The sequence below is a fragment of the Camelus bactrianus genome, chromosome 2, assembly GCF_048773025.1.
Source record: "Camelus bactrianus isolate YW-2024 breed Bactrian camel chromosome 2, ASM4877302v1, whole genome shotgun sequence".
Lineage (NCBI taxonomy): Eukaryota > Metazoa > Chordata > Mammalia > Artiodactyla > Camelidae > Camelus > Camelus bactrianus.
This window is the reverse complement of record NC_133540.1, coordinates 108344000-108361241: the sequence shown is the minus strand read 5'-3', so window position 1 is coordinate 108361241 and position 17242 is coordinate 108344000. Positions and strand designations below refer to the sequence as shown.

General features: G+C 32.8%; 1 protein-coding gene across 5 annotated transcripts in view; it reads right to left on the bottom strand.

The window, feature by feature from the left end:
- TMEM156 (transmembrane protein 156) overlaps nt 1-16948 on the bottom strand; it is a 74764-nt gene extending 57816 nt beyond the window's left edge. For 2 of the 5 annotated variants that reach the window (XM_074349287.1, XM_045522402.2), the window contains exons 1-2: nt 16725-16940; nt 821-1090 (exon numbers count right to left, since the gene is read on the bottom strand). In XM_074349287.1, the coding sequence (XP_074205388.1) occupies nt 821-1090; nt 16725-16812 (358 nt within the window). In that variant the 5' untranslated portion in view covers nt 16813-16940. Of the gene's footprint in view, nt 1-820; nt 1091-16724 lie in introns of all 5 variants that reach the window. The other 3 variants (XM_045522403.2, XM_074349278.1, XM_010962670.3) reach the window with 3 other exon arrangements.
- Between the last annotated feature and the right edge of the window lie 294 nt (nt 16949-17242).

Genomic DNA, 17242 nt, shown 5'->3' with positions numbered 1-17242 from the left:
CCCATCCTGAAAGAATGGGAAAAAATGCCAGTATGAAATAATATAGGAAGTGATCCCACTAAATAGGTATAAGCAATGAATTTGATGCTTGGGCTTGAGGCCACCAGTATATTTTATGACTGTAAATTAATTATTTTAATTCTCAATGATCCAAATTGATTTGATTTAATTAAATAATATATATTTGTCTCATAATAAATGCAAGGTTCAGTTAGACATTACAGAAAATACATAGTCAAATTTTTATTTGTTCATTCAATCATTAAGCAGGTATTTTTCAAATGCCTCATGTAGACACTATTCTAAGATCTTAAAATGTCATAGGGAACAAAGACAAAGTTCCTGCCATCAAGAAGCTCACTGGATCATTAAACAAGTAAAAAGACAATTTATAGATAATGGATGAATGTTAGGCAGGAGTAGGTACAAAGAATAGGTACAAATGCATCGAGGATTCAATGACTCCTTGGGGAATCAAAGTGTGATTTTACTATGAGAACCTACAAGTTTACTTAGAATTTTATTTCAATACCTTTGAAGACAGCATGCTAAACTATCCTTTACCCATCAAATGTAGGTGGATTACAGTGGCATTTTGATGTATTTTCAGCATAGATATTTTCTTTTCAATAAATCAAAGTAAACCAAGAACAAGTTAATATACAAAGCCTGCAAGTCATTCAGCGAGCACCATGCCACTGAGTGCTCCAGTGCAACTGGACTTAACGTTGGGATATATTGTCAATACTTCTTGTTTTTTTAACAGAATAAGGTTATTTATCCTTGATAAATTTTCTTCTCATTCTTCTTTTGTATTTACCTTTTGATGTTTGTTCCTGAGACATAAAATCCGTGTTTCCTTTGGACTCACAAGCCAAACACAAGGAGCACATTTTAAATTCACTTGTGATGTCTTGGCAAATCCTGGTGATGTTTTGAAAGCTGGAGTGATTTAGAAACATTCCCATAATAGTCTGAGTTTCTCTTCTTGGTTGCAGAAAAGTCACGAAAGGAGAATTTAAAGAGGAGAATGAATAGGTGAAATTGGGTTGTAAGCACACTTCCAAACATGATAGCTCCAATACGTTTCCTATAAAAGGAAAAAAAAAAAGCTTTCTTTACTGTAAAATTTTCAGTTTTTGGCATTCAAGTAAATACGCAATAAGCTCTCGGTGTTTCTTCAGTTTATCAGTGACAAAACTTTCTTTTTATGTGAATTAGCAATATCTACTCCATTTAAATATTTCTTTTCAAACTTTGTCAACATTCCCTATTAATTTTCAGAGAAGAGAAGTACTCGCTGAGAAGTTCTCAGAAACCCCAGCATTTGAACCATTCTCTCTTTTGGGTAAGTTTTAATGAACAAACCTTAGGTCCCTCTGAATCCATCTGTTCTGAAATAGAAGTTCAAGCCAATTGCATGGAGTTGAACAGGGAATGGAAAACTTGCACAGTATCTCTATGTTAGTTTCTGAGGGCTGCTATAGCAAACTACTACGATCTCAGTGACTTAAAACAAGAGAAATGTATTCTTTTACAGTTCTGAAGGCCAGAAGTTCAATGCCAGTTTTACTGGTCTGAAACCTAGATGTCCACAGAACCACACTCCCTCTGAAGAATCTGTTCCTTGCCCCTCTTTCAACTATTGGTGGCTGCTGGAATCCCTTGGCTTGTGACCCCATCACTACAATCTCTGCTTCCATGGTCACATTGCCATCTCCTCTGTGTCTCTACTGTCTCTGTCTTCTACTCTGCTGTCTGTGTCAAATCTCCCTCTGCCTCTCTCTTATAATGACAATTGTGATTGGATTTAAATCCCACCTGGATTAGGCAGGATAATCTCAAGATCCTTAACTTAATCCATCTGTAGAGACACTTCCCTTATAAGGTAACCATTATGGGTTCCAGGGATTAGCACCTTTGGGTGACCGTTATTCAACCTACCTGAACCTCCAAAGATGAAACTTAACAGGATGACATCATAATGTTTATTTTTGTCTGAAGCCAAAGATCAAATATGGAAATAATGGTATAATAGAAAGCACACTGAGTTCAAAACAAAAGACAAAGACTTTAATTGCTCAATTTGTTACTAGCCAAGATACTTGAACAATTTAGTCTCCACAAATCTCATTTTTTCACTAGCAAAATAGAGATAACAGCTAGATCCTGCTAACCTCGTGGGGTTGTGGTAGCATCAAGTGGTGCAGTACAGATGCAAACCCTTTTGAAAATTGTTCAAATGTGTATTATTAAAATGCAAACCCATATTCCAAAGTAAAAATCAAAAATTCATCCTTTATTTAAGATAGAATTATCTACGATTTAATCCACACAAGTAATTAAAGCTCACTACATAAAAGTTGGGAATCCCTTTGTAGCAGTAGTGATGAACTTAGGAACAGGTAACCTCTCTCTCAGACAGTCTCAGTCTTACAGTCATTTACTAGGATGAGAAAAATTACTGACAAACTCAGTTCCACCTTTATGTAGCTTTCTTCAGTATTTCTCATGTAATCATATGGACAAAATATATTTTTAAAATTTTCTAAATAATGTGGAGCACAATGAAAGAACTACTTGATTTTTAAGAACAATTATTCCTACTTACACATCTTTTTTTTTTTTTTGAAATGTAGTCAGTTTACAATGTTGTGTCAGTTTCTGGTGTACAGCATAATGTTTCAGTGATACATGAACATATATATATTCCCTTTCATATTCTTTTTCATTATAAGTTACTACAAGATATTGAATATAGTTCCCTGTGCTATACAGTAGAAACTTGTTGTTTATCTATTTTATATAGTAGTTAGTATTTTCAAATCCTGAACTCCCAATTTATCTCTTCCCATCCTACTCATACATCTTGATTCAAACTTAAAAGAAAATCAAGCTACTGATTGATATTAAGGCACTTTTTTTACTACTGGAATTTGTACTTTGATAGTAATTCCATAAGTGTTTTATTGCTGGTGATTATATTTTTATTATTTTTATAAATTAAATGCTCATTTGCCAGCCCTCTACACTTGAAATTGCTTCTGTAATAATTCACATGTGATTTCCATCTATAAACACATTTTATCCCTGAGTTGCTATAAAGGTTCTGGGATGTGGAGATTGTATTTTATACAAATACACATTTTTTTAATGTCTCAATATATTTGTAAACAAAGTTGTAATCAAGTTGTAACTAATTTTTTAAAAGAATGTCTTCAATGATAACATCCCAAGAAGAAGATAGGAATGCACCATCTGATGAAACTATAATCTATAGCTTTTGATATTACTAAAACACATGAAAAACTTATTTCTTGCCATCTTTCCATTTTCCTCACTAGCATTTTTCATCTTACAAAATTTTCAACCTCTTGAATTTATATTGCTATGATGTGACCTAGAAGGGAGATAGAGAAATCTTTACTGTCCAGATTGCTGTCCTCTTATCCAGTAAGTGACAAACCGGGCTTTCTAGAATTGATGATATATCCTTCATATTTGGCTATAAGGGCACTTTATGATGGTTTTTAAACCTTAATTTTAAATAATTCAATTAGGAAAGAAATAGAGGACACATCCTTCCCTGGATATAATTTTAAGAAATAAATGACTTCTGCTCAGTCACTTTTGTTATCAGGTGGGCTACAGTCTCATCTTCATAAAAAAGGATTTATGAATTTCACTACTGCCATTAATATTGCCAAGAGTCAGACATCTAAATTTTCACTCCCAGAGATAGAAATGCATTCCAGAGTCACTCCAGCACCAAGACTGCAGTCTCTCAAAGTATACAGACTACTAAATAGAATTAGGAAAATAAGTTACCATATAGGACAAATGCCCATGTCAATTATCTGTTCTTTTTAAAGAAAAGCAAAGAGTGAGGCTAAATAAACATTTACTATCTTTATTTTCTTTTTACCTTTTATTGTAAACATATATCATATATAAGCATATATAAAATATATTGTGCCTGTTAAAGAGTAAACAAATAAACACACACCCATGTATCTACACACAGCTGAAGAAGCAGAATATTAGCAACATCTTTGGAACGCCTTAACCCTCTCCAGCCCTGCACACTCCTTCTTTCCCAGAGGTTGAACACTACCGTGAATTTTGTGTTTATCAATCCTCAGAGTCGTCACAAAATGTATATATTCCTAAATAGCATTATTTCATTAACATAATGCATACATTTATGGACTATATTGTATGTATTAATCTATGACTTGCTTTTTTGCTTATTAGTGTCGCTGCATATAGCTGTAGTTAATTATTTATGGTCTTCTTTTGAATGAATATACCACAATTTATTTATTCTTCTGACAGTAAAAATTCAGGATGTTTCTATTTTTGTTGTTCTGGATATTATTGCTATGAACTCTACTCTTACACATTGTTGGTAGAAATATAAAATAGTACAACCACTCTAGGAAACATTTTAATTTTCTTTAAGTTAAATATATATCTAGCATATGACCCAACAATTCTACTCCTAGGATTTTACAAAAAAGAAGTAAAAAAGATATGTCCACACAAATACCTGTACAGGAATTTTCATGGCAGTTTTAAAATTTATCATAGCCAAGAACTGGAAACAACCCAAAAGTCCAACAATTAGTGAATAAACAAACAATTCCTGACATATTCATATAATGGAGCACCACTCAACAACAAAAATGAGGAAACTGCTGTTACAAATAACGACATGGGATGAATTTCAAATGCATTATGTCAAGAGAAAGCAGCCAGGCACAAGTGACTACATACTATGTGGTTCCATTTATATGAAATCCTAAGAAATGGAAAACTATACTGATAGCTGGTTCTTCTGCAAAGGAGAAAGGGGGACATTTGCGAGGTACTGGCAAGTTTTATATGTTGATCGTGCCGGTAGTTACATCGCTGTTAACATTTGTCAAACCTTGAACTTTATACTTAAAAGCAGTAGCATTTTATTGTATGTAAATTATACATCAATAAAGCTTACTTTTGAATAATACTACTATGAATATTCATGAACGTGTCTCCTGGTACACAAATACAGAAGTTTCTCTAGCATACACACTGAATGAAATTGCTGGGTATTCAATATGCACATCTTTGATTTTACTAGAAAATGCCAAATCATTATACGAAGCAGTTGTACCAATTTATACACCCACCTGCAGTGTACAAAGGTTCCCATTGACACATATGTTCGCCAATGATTTTCAAGTTTGACAATTCGGTGAATGTTAAATAGAATCTCATCATGGTTTAAAAATGCATTCTCCTAGTTTTCCCTACTTTTTCTATTTTTTCATTTTTCTGTTAGATGGTTTTGTTTTTCTTATTAATGTTCAGGATTTCTTTAAATTTTCTATTTGAAATTATAAGAACTTTACATTTTTTATTAAGCTATCTTCTCACAGTTTGTACCTTGCCTATTCATTTTCTTTATGACCTTTCAGTTAAAGGAAGCTCTTAATTTGAACGTATTGAATGTATCCATCGTTTTCTTTACAATTTGTCTTAAGAAACCTTTCTCCTTTAAATTCAAAAAGACCCTCACCCACATTTTCTTCTAAAAGTTTAAAAAAAATTGCCTTTTACATTTAAGTTCTTAATCTATCTGGAATTATGTACAGCATGATGCAGAAAGCCAAATTAACTTTTCCCACATGTACTAATCAATTGTACTAGCAATTATTAAGTAGTTTATCTTTTCCTCACTATATATAATGACACCTTTGTCATATATCAAGTATCCATGTATATAAGACTGTGTTCTGGGTTCTCAATGTTGTTCCATCAGTTCATTTTTCTATCATGACAAAGATATCTTACTGACCTAATTACTTTTGCTGTGTTAAGCTTTTATGTATGATAGGAAAAATCCCTTCACCTGGTTCATTTTCTTTAGGAGTGTCAGAGCTATTCTTGGCTAAGAATAAATTTCCAATAAATTTTAGAATCATCTTATTAAGTTTGGTGACGAACCCAGTTGTGGTTCTCACCTGAAGCTGTAAAACAACTGGAGAAGAAAGATGATACTGAGTTTCTCCTTTCACTCCTTTCTCCCTTTCTAGCTCTCTGTTTATATAGGTCTTCTTTGATATCTTTTAACAAAGTTTCCAAACTTTCACCATTATGGTCCCATACAACTTCTGTTAGATTTCCTCCTAGGTACCTTATTTTTTGTTGCTATTGCCAGTACTATCTTTTAAGAAGTATGTTTTCTATTTGTTAGAGGTATATGGAAATACAATTGACTCTTGAATATCAATTTTATTTTTTACCACTCTGTAATCATCCTTATTAATTTTAATTTTTTCCCTGTAATTCTTTTGAGCTTTCTATGCAGATATACATATTGACCATAAATAATGATACCTTTTTTCTTGCTTTTCTTTTCAGTCCTTATACCTTTCACTTCTTTTGCTTGTCTTTTTGCACTGACTAGGATTCCAGTTCATGAAGAATAAAAGTGCTGAGAGTGGGCATCCTTGCTTGCTTCTGATCTTAAGAAGAAATACGATTTTATCACTGAGAGTGATATTTTGTATCACTGTTTTTAGATACCCTGTTTCGATTTAAGGAAGTTCTCTTCTATTGTTAGTTTGCTAAGAGTTTTTAATTATAAGGATGGTTGAATATAACTGAATGCTCTTTCAACAACTATTGAGATGATTATATGGTCTTTCTTCTTGAATCAGTTAATACAGTGAATTACATCAATAGATTGTCTAACGCTACCTCAATCTTGCACTCCAGGAATAAATTTCATTTTGATCATTTTTAATACATTGCTGCAACCAGATTCTTAATGTTTTGTTTAAAAGGCTTTTTATTTATGTTTATAAATGAGATTGGCTTGTAAATTTTTCCTTTTTTGGACTGTCTTTTTTGGGTTTGGATACTAAGATATACTAGCCTTAAAAAAATAAAATGGAAAAGATTCCCCTTTTCCTATTTTCTGAAAAGGTTTATTATAAAATCACATTTATCTGTTCAAAACATTTCTTGAAAATTTGGCACAATTTATATGTAATATCATCTGAACTTAGCGTTTTTTCAGGGAAAATCAAATCATTGGCTCAGTTTCTTTTATTGCTGTTCGATTCTTGAGTTTTCCATTTCTTCCTAAGTAAGTTTTGGTAAGATACATTTTTCTACAAGTGTGTCCTTATGTTTCAAATTTATTGATTTAAATAATAAGCATAATCATCTCCTTACATTTTTAATTTCTATGTCCCTTTTTCATTCCTTATGTTAGTTACTTGTGCCTTCTCATTTCTTGATTATTCAGTTTTAGTAGGCAGAATAATGACCTCCCAAAGATGTCCACATGCTAATTCCCAGAACCTGTCAATATGATACATTACATAACATACATTACATGATACATTACATGACAAAGAGAAACTAAGGCAAAAGATGGAATTAAAATTGCTGATAAACTGTTCTTAAAATAGGGAAATTATTCTGGATTATCTGGGTGGGCATAATGCAATAATAACTGTGCCAGAGTGGTAAGATGCAAGAAACACTTGACAAGCTATTGCTCGCTTCAAAGATGGAAGGAAGCAGCAAGTCAAGGAAAGCAGGCTGCTTCCAGGAGCTGAAAAAGACAAGAAAATGGATTCTTTCCCAGAACCTCTGAAAAGAATGCAGCCCTACTAACACCCTGCCTTTGGCCCAGTGAGAGCTCTGTTGGACTTCTACCTACAGAACTATAAGATAACGTATTTGTATTGTTTTAAGCTACTAAGTTTGTGGTCATTTGTGCAGCAGCCATTAGAAACTAACACATCAATCACTCCAGAGGTGGGTCCATTTAATTAGTCTTTCCAAAGAACCAACTTCTGACTTCATTGATCCTTTCTATTCTATCTTTTAATTCCATTGACTTTTGCTTCTGTCTTTATTATTCCCTGGCTTCTACTTCCCTTGGGTTTATCTCACTGTTCTTTTGATATCTTATATATAAGTATTTAAACTTTCTTCTAAATACCTACCATTTTTATATCCCACAAGCTTTAATAGATACTATTTGTATTATCATTCAATTATTACCACATTCTAATTTTCATTTTGATTTCTTCTCATTCATGGGTTGCTTAGAAGTCAACTTTTTACATTTCCAAATACATTGTTTGTTTTTAGTTTTCTTTTTATTACTAAAGTCTAGCTTAATTGTATTTAGTCAGATATGTATATCAAAGATTGTTTGAAATTTATTGTGGTTTATTTACTTTCATGACCTAGGATATGGTGAATTTTTATAAGTTCCATAAGTGCCTGAAAACAATATGTATTTCCAGATATTAAAGCAAAGACTGTAACAAGAGACAAAGAATGACATTACATAATGATAATGGAATCAATCCAAGAAGATAGAAAAATTGTAAATATATATGCAGCCAACATACATAAAGCATGTATTAACAAATATAAAGACAGAAATTGACAGTAATGCAGTAACAGGGAACTTAACACCCCACTTACATCAATGGACAAATCATCCAGACAGAAAATCAATAAGGAAACACTGGCCTTAAACGATAGATTAGACCAGATAGACTTAATAGATATATGTAAAACATTCCATCCCAAAGCAGCAGAATGCAGATTCTTTCCAAATGCACATGAAATGTTCTCCATGATAGATCTCATGCTAGCCCACAAAATAAGTCCCAGTAAATTTAAGAAGATTGAAATCATATCAAGTATCTTTTCTGACCACAATGTTATGAGACTAGAAATCAACTACAAGGAAAAAGTTATGAAAAAACACAAACAGATGGAGGCTAAACAATATGCTACTAAGCAACCAGTGGGTCACTGCAGAAATCAAAGAGGGAATTTTTTTAAATACCTGAGGACAAATGCAAATGGAAACAGAATGACCCAAAATTTATGAGATACGACAAAGGCAATTCTAAGAGGGAAGTTTATAGTGATACAGGCTTGACTCAAGAAGCAAGAAAAATCTCAAGTAAACAATCTTACACTTAAAGGAACCACAAGAAGAAGAATGAACAAACCCCAGAGTTAGTAGAAGAAAAAAATCATAAAGATCAGAGCAGAAATAATGAAATAAAGACTAAAAAAAATTAGAAAAGATCAATTAAACTAAGAGCTGATTCTTGGAAAACATAAACAAATTGATAAGTCTCTAGCCAGATATTCAAGAAAAAGAGAGAGAGGGCCCAAATTAATAAAATCTGAAACAAAATAGAAGTTACGACTAACATCACAGAAATACAAAGGATCATAAGAGATTGCTAGGAACAGTAAAATACCAATAAAAAGCAATCTAGAAGAAATGGATAAATTCTTAGAAATGTACAACTTCCCAAGACTAAATCAAGAGGAAATAGAAAACATGAACAGACAAATTCATAGTAATGAAATTGAATCAGTAATTTAAAAACGCCAAACAAACAAAAGTCCAGGACCAGAGAGCTTCACGGGTAAAGTCTACCAAACATTTAAAGAAAAATTAACAGCTATCCTATTCAAACTGTTCCAAAAAACTGAAGAGGAAGGAATGTTTCCAAACTCATTCTACAAGGCCAGCATCACCCTGATACTAAAACCAAAGATATCACACACAGACACACACAGACACACACACACACACACATACACACACACACACACACACACACACACACACACACACACACACACACAATTATAGGCCAATATCACTGAAAATCTTAGCAAACTGAATTCAACAAATATTAAAAAGGTCACACTCCATGATGAAGTGGGATTAACCCAGGGATGCAGGGATGACACTGTCCACAGAACTGGAACAAATAATTGTAAAATTTACACGGAAACACAAAGACCCCAGATAGTAAAAAAATCTTGGGGTGGGGGGAAGAACAAAGCTGGAGCTATCACATATCCTGGTTTCAAATTATACAACAAAGATACAGTAATCAAAACATCATGTTACTGGGGCAAAAACAGGCACACAGATCAAAGGAAAAAAATAGAGAGCCCAGAAATAAACCCACACTTAAATGGTCAATTAATCCATGATGGAGGCAAGAATATACAATGGGGAAAAGACTGCCTTTTCAATAAATGATGTTGGGAAAACTGGAATGATACATGCAAAAGAATCAAACTGGACTACTTCTCACAGCACATACAAAAATAAACTCAAAATGGATTAAAGAATTTAAATGTAAGACCTAAAACCATAAATCTTCCAGAAGAAAACATAGGCATTATGCTTTTTGACATTGGTCTTAGTAAGATTTTTTGGATCTGTCTGCTCAGGCAAGGGAAACAAAAGCAAAAATAAACAAATGGGACTATATCAAACTAAAAAGCTTTTGCATAGTGAAGAAAACTACCAGCAAAACAAAAAGGCCACCTACTGAGTGGGAGAAGATACTTGCAAATGATACATCTGATAAGGGGTTAACATCCAAAATATACAAAGAATTCATACAATTCAACATCAAAAAACCAAACAAACCAATCAAAAAGTGGGTCAAGGATCTGAATAGACTTTCCAAATAAGACATATAGATGGCCAACAGACACATGAAAAGATTCTCAACATCACTAATCGCCAGGTAAATATAAATCAAAGCCACGATAAGATGCCACCTCACATCTGTCCAAACTGCTATTATCAAAAAGACAACAAATAAGCATTGGTGAGGAGGTGGAGAAAAAGGAACCCTCGTGCACTATTGGTGGGACTGTAAATTGGGGCAGCCACTATGGAAAACAGTATAAGTTTACTCAAAGAAATAAAAACTACCATTGATCCAGAAATTCCACTTCTGGGTATTTTTCCAAAGAAAACAAAAACACTAATTCAAAAAGATATGTGTACCCCTATGTTCGTTGCAGCAGTATTTACAATAGCCAGGATATGGAAGCAACCTAAGTATCCAAGGTGAATAGACAAAGAAGATGTGGCATACATAGGTGACCCTTGAACTACACGGGTTTGAACTGCGTGGGTTCACTTCTCCATGGATTTTTTTTCAATAGTAAACACAATAGTATTCCACAATCCACAGTCAGTTGAATCTGCAGATGCAGGACCATGGATGTGGGGGAACTGCATATTCAGAGGGTCGACTATAAGTTATAGACAAATTTTTCACTTCCAGGACAGTCAGCATCCCTAACAACTGTGTTGTTCAAGGGCCAATTGTATATTCACTGGAATATTGGGCAGCCTAGAAAATGATGAAATCTTGCCATCTGTGACAACACAGATGCACCTAGATTGTATTATGCTAAGTGAAATTAGACAAAGAAAGGCAAATACTGTATGATTTTACTTACATGTAGAATCTAGAAAACAAAATAAACATAACAAAACAGACTCACAGATACAGAGAACAAACTGGTGGTTGTCAGAGGAGAGGAGGGTGAGGGGAAGAGTGAAATAGGTGAGGGCAATTAAGAGATACAAACTTCCAGTTATAAAATAAATAAGTCTCAATTTTGTAATGTCCAGCATGGGGAATGTAATCAATAATATTGTAATAACTTTGCATGGTGACAGACGGTAACTAGACTTACTGTGGTGATCATCTTGTAATATATAAAAATATCAAATCATTCTGTTGTACACCTGAAACTAATACAATATTATAAGTCAATTATACTTCTATTTAAAATTTTTAATTAAAAAATTCTGAAGTCTATAACCACATATACTGCATAAAGATATTAAGAAAAAAATTAAAGCCATAATAAATTTATTTTTCACAGGAATTAAAATATATATATTAGCTGCCAGGATAGGAGCTTATGGCTTAGCTGCCAAATTTACGAAGACATTAGTTAAAATAGTTGCTACCCTTTGGTCACAGGTCTGCCTCTTTAGCAGTTGTCATAGACTCAAAAGAGTATCGAATTCAATAGCAAAAACTCAATTATATTTCCATTTGGGTCCAACAGCTGAAGCTTCCCTAGTAATATTGAGTGGGAAAGCGTGAAAAAGGTCATGTTGTGTATAAATGATACATCCATGGTGTTAACCATTTTAGGACCGGAGGAGTCTAGACAGGATATAGATTTATTCATAGATCATGTGGGGAAGACCATTTAAAATATTTCCTTGGAGGAAGGGGCAAGGTTTGGGGTCACTTTAAATTTATAGTAGTAGTCTATGAAAGGCAGATTTGGGACATAAGAAAGAGATTGCTGATTTTACTTGTCAAAACAAGAAAAGTAAATGCACATAATGAAATTCTCCATTGGGGAAAAAGTAAGAAGAATAACTCAGAGTAGAGAGTTGCATATCTCTTAGGTATAAGATTCTGTGAAATAAATTTCAGAGGCTGCACAACTTCAAAGTTCTAGGTTTATGATGAAATTTTATGTTTCAACAATGTAAGATGAGGAAAAAATTGCCTTGCCTACCTAAATCAAAAGATGATTGTCAGGCTCTGATGAGAAATGCTTCCTTCCAGAAAGCATTTTCTTTTTTTATTTCTTTTACAGTACATTTAATTTCCTTTACAATATGACTCAGAATTTTTATTTAATCAACAAATACTCATTGAGGGCCTTCTAATGTGGCAGGTATTGTCCTAAGTGCTTGATATATGAACAAATAGACAAAAACCTCATTTTCATTGAGTTTGCATTCTGTTTGGAGAAATCAGGCAACAACAACAACAACAAAACACTAAGTAAGTAAATAATATAGGTGATAAGTGCTAAGGAGAAAAGGAACAGAGCAGTATAAGGGGAAGATACAGCACTATAGTAATGCTTTAGAGAAAGCCGTTTTTTCTATAAAACCACAAAGGATATACAGAGAGAGCATTTATCCACCAGTACAAATGAATGAGACGGGTAATTCGAAAGCATCCCAAGCAAGGGTTGCTGGCATTGTAACCTAACCCAGGAGACAACAAGGCCATTTCCACCAAAGCAGTGAAAAACATTATTTTCAGCAGTATTTTTTTTTTTTTGGCAGTATATATTGTCTGAAATATATATGTAAAAATACTGTGTCCATCAATAGGCATTTTAAAACTATAATGATTCAGGAAACTCAGTAAGAAATAAAATCTTTCAGCAAAGCCAATTTATCCATCTAGATTTGTTCCTTCTTTCCAAAGATTTTCCAAATAGTCTCCCTTGAGAATGATGCTTCACCATCAATGAGTTGAAATATTTAATGAGTTGAAATGAGTTATTATATGTAAAAAAAAAAAACTTGGTATGTAGTAACTATATATGTATGTACGAGTATTTATTAAATTAAAAAAATTTTAATGATCATGACTATATCCCAAACCTGATTGGGGATTACTGACTGAATTATTAATGAGCCAGCCAATAAGAAAATAAAGTGCCCGGTTTTTGAGAACTAGGTAACAATTTCACAAATTAATTGCAGTTACCTTGATAACACTGTTCTTTATGATATAGACATAAGTAATATGTACATATCCTTATATGTTTCAGGGTTTATCCTATAGTTTGTGAATATTTAAAGTTCCTGTTATCCTTTGTTTTCTTCAGTTTCACTGCTTACTATAGTACCATTTCCATCAGAAAGTGTGAGTTGTGGGAGGAGGGGGCAATGAAAGCTGGTAAACATCTTTTGTCAGTTTGGCTCTTAAGAGAGGAAGTCAAAACAGCTAGGTAAAATTAGGTTTGAGGTGTTTTCACCTGTGCTATTCCTGGCCCTTGTCACCACAATCAGGAACACACACCCATAAGTCACTAAAATTTCTGGTTTCAAGAATTTCTGAGATATCAAAATAAGTATATTTTATTTGAAAATCAATAACAATTGCTTCTTTTAGAAAGTGTTCCTGCAAGCAGCTAAGGAGAAATATTAGGCGATCATTAGAACTCTGATACTTACTTCTCTATGCAAACAAAAATGGAAGAAACATCACCCCCCAGACAGGACTGGAAGCCACATTTATGTTCCCTTTGCACCTCTTTACATCGCTATTTTAGTAATTTCCATGTTGTATTTAATTATTTACCAGTCAGTCCTCCGCTTGACTGAAAGCTTTTTGAAGGTAGAATTGCCTTTCATTTTTGTAGCCTTGTGTTCCTAGTATCCGTAAGACACTATTCATGAGTGAAAGAATAAATAAATAAAAGACCCTGAAATTTAGATGAGTTAATCAGATCTCTCTTACGTACTGTAAGTCCACCAAAAGCAGGTTGGTAAAGTCACTTGTTTGGGACAACCCAGCTCCCTTAATTTCAAGAAACTCTGAATAAAAACATACCCATCCCCTTTTACATCTCTATTATCTAATTCAATCTGAGAGTATCAAACCATTATATTCACCACTGTATCTTAGTGTAAGCTGCCTTTCCAGTAAACTGAAAGCTAGAATAGGCTATCTTGCCAGCACATACCAATGCAAACTCATTAAAAGCTCCAAACACCATTGGAGAAGTTCCCTTTGGTAAAGTTAGGTAAATAACTTATCCTATGTGATTATAATAATTGAATATTCTGAGTAAGATTATTCAGAGACTCAAATACATTCTTGATGAAAAATGATCAAACACAGTGCTCTATTTTTAACTTAGGCCTTCAGAGGGTTTATTATTTCAAAATCAAATCTATTAAACCTTGTGAATACATTATTCCTCATTAAGATTCCTTTTGAATTCATATGACATGTTAAAGGCAGTGTATCAGTAAATAATTTATAAGTAAAAATCATTTTATAATATTTATCCTGGAAATTAAAGTGAATAGAACATAAAAAAAGAATGAAAAGAAGATGCAAATAAATGATAGGGAGGGTAAGACTACACAGGCGATTCTCAAGGTTAATTTTAGCACTCCTGGAACACTCTTATCATCTAAATAATCTTACTAGATATTTTATGAAGTACACTAGTTAACAAGTCAAATCATTTCATAAGGCAACTATTATTGTGATTAAAAAATACTTTAAAAAGGCAAAACAATTATGTTTCCTTTGTTTAATCAATATAGAACTGTATAAAATAAGGTTATATGAACTTGCTCTTGGTAATCCATAAACCATTATAAAATATAAAGCATTATTATTACACTATTGCATGTGTAAAACATTTTGCCTAATAATCAACTTTTCATTTGTGGTGGCTCTGTGCAAAATTCCTGCTACCACAAAATAACATTAGGACAAGATGGTGGTTTTCAAGCAGTTTTGTTTGTTGGCAACAAGGATAGTTCCTTTGAAACAAAATTCTCAAATAAATCCATCACTTCAGAAAGAGTTGGAGGAAATATCTACATTGCTTTTGGACCAGGAAAAGAGAAATGGCTATTTTAAGTTTGAGGAGGCAGTAAAAATAGTATTGGAAGCTAACGTAATTAGTTAGAAAACTAAACAAACAAATACGGTTGATTATCCTTGAGCTATCTGCCCCCACAACAGAAAAACTTTTAACATACTCTTAGTCACTGATCCTCATAAAACATTAGCCAATGGTTAGCAAGTAGATCATTAAATCTTTTTAGGCTGATTATCTGGTTTTTATTAGATCCAATCCATTTTTTTGAAGGTGCTAGATAAAACTAATTGACCTACCTTAGACAACTATTAAATGAGCTTACTCTCAGCCCACAACAGCTTAAAAATTGAAATAGGTTATGTCCATTCCAATTCTAACTATTCTTTTTATAGTTTCACTCAGTGAAATCAAGAATTAAAAATATATGCTATGATTGCTTAATCTAAGCAACATAATCCCAGAAAATAGAGAAATTTGAAGAATTCAATTATTCACAAAATTGCACATTCAGTGTTTATTTAGCAAAAATATTTTATCTGCTACTTCACATCATATATATGCAATATTAAGTAATCGTTGCAATACGTAACCAAATGTAATTAGCAAAAATGTTTTATGTGGCCACTTCGTATTATGTATACGCAGCAATAAATAATCATTGCAAAGGTCATCAAATATAAGCTTTTCTCTGATTTTAATCAAATTTATATGATAACTTTTTAAAAAATAGAATACAGCATTTTCTTTTTACTATTTCTTCTTATTAAATGCTAGGAAGCACAATTACCATTCAAACAATCACACTGATATATTTTCAAAGTTTTTACTGACATATAAAAAAAGTTTAAATTTACATCTATTTCTTTTCCTACCCTAGGTTTCAACAATCCTATCACGATTTTCTGAAATATCCAGAGTTCATTTTGTTCCATCTTTCTCTAGTTACAAATATACCTCTGCTTAAATTTGTACCCATCTTATTTTAGCTGTATTTGAGAAAAAAATCTTAATACTATTTTTTCCCCAAAAAGTGACAGTAAGTTATTTGTGTAAAATAGTTGTGATGGAGGGAATTCAAGCATTTTTAACATGGTAAATGTTACTTTCTTTATAAAATAATTCCAGGATGTAAACTATACTTAAAACCGTTTTGAAAGAAACTTTCAAAGAGCAAAATCATATTATGAGGTTTTTGTAAACTTGGTGTTTGAAAGCTAGACTACAGATTTTAAACATTTCTTTTCATTTTTTCATTTCATTATTATATGCTACAATACTTAAGTACTGTGAGTAAGATTGCTATACTATGTAACAGTCGACTAAAATTGCAATCTCATTTTATTAGCTTTTCAGACATAGAAGTTCAGCCTATGCAGCATGTATCCAAAACAAATAGGCCTTTCCTGTAACCATTAGCTGACATAATTTTCAAAAATTCAAAAAGGAAAAGTAGTTTGTAATTAAATACTCACCTTTTGGTGTCTTGAAATATTCCGGCAAAGTTAAAATGAACATGATCACTATTGCCAAAAGTAATTTAAGGAGGGCTGTTTTTGTCATTTTCTATTCACATGATACACGTGTTCCCATCAAGTACACTGATGGCATGTTTCTTCCTGGTTTAAGTTTCATCTCTGCGGTACTTTAAGTTTATGCAGTTTACCTCATACTCACTTCCTCTTGGGTAAGACTTTATAAAAAGTAAGCCTTGAACTGAGATGTCTTCATTTTGAGTTACTTTCCACTAAGAAAGTGATCTTCTATCTAAGCACTTTCATACTGTCTTCTAAACAAGAAAGAATAAAGAAATGATTTCAGTAAGTAAAGGAGTCTTGTCTTCATCTAGATTTGAAGCTATTTTCCTATACTTACCAATCTGTGTGAGTAAATGCAAACCCATGATACACTCACCAAAAATGAAAGGATGAATGTCAGTTATGTCCAGGTTGTAAGGACATCATTCATTGATTTACTTATTGAGTGACTGCTG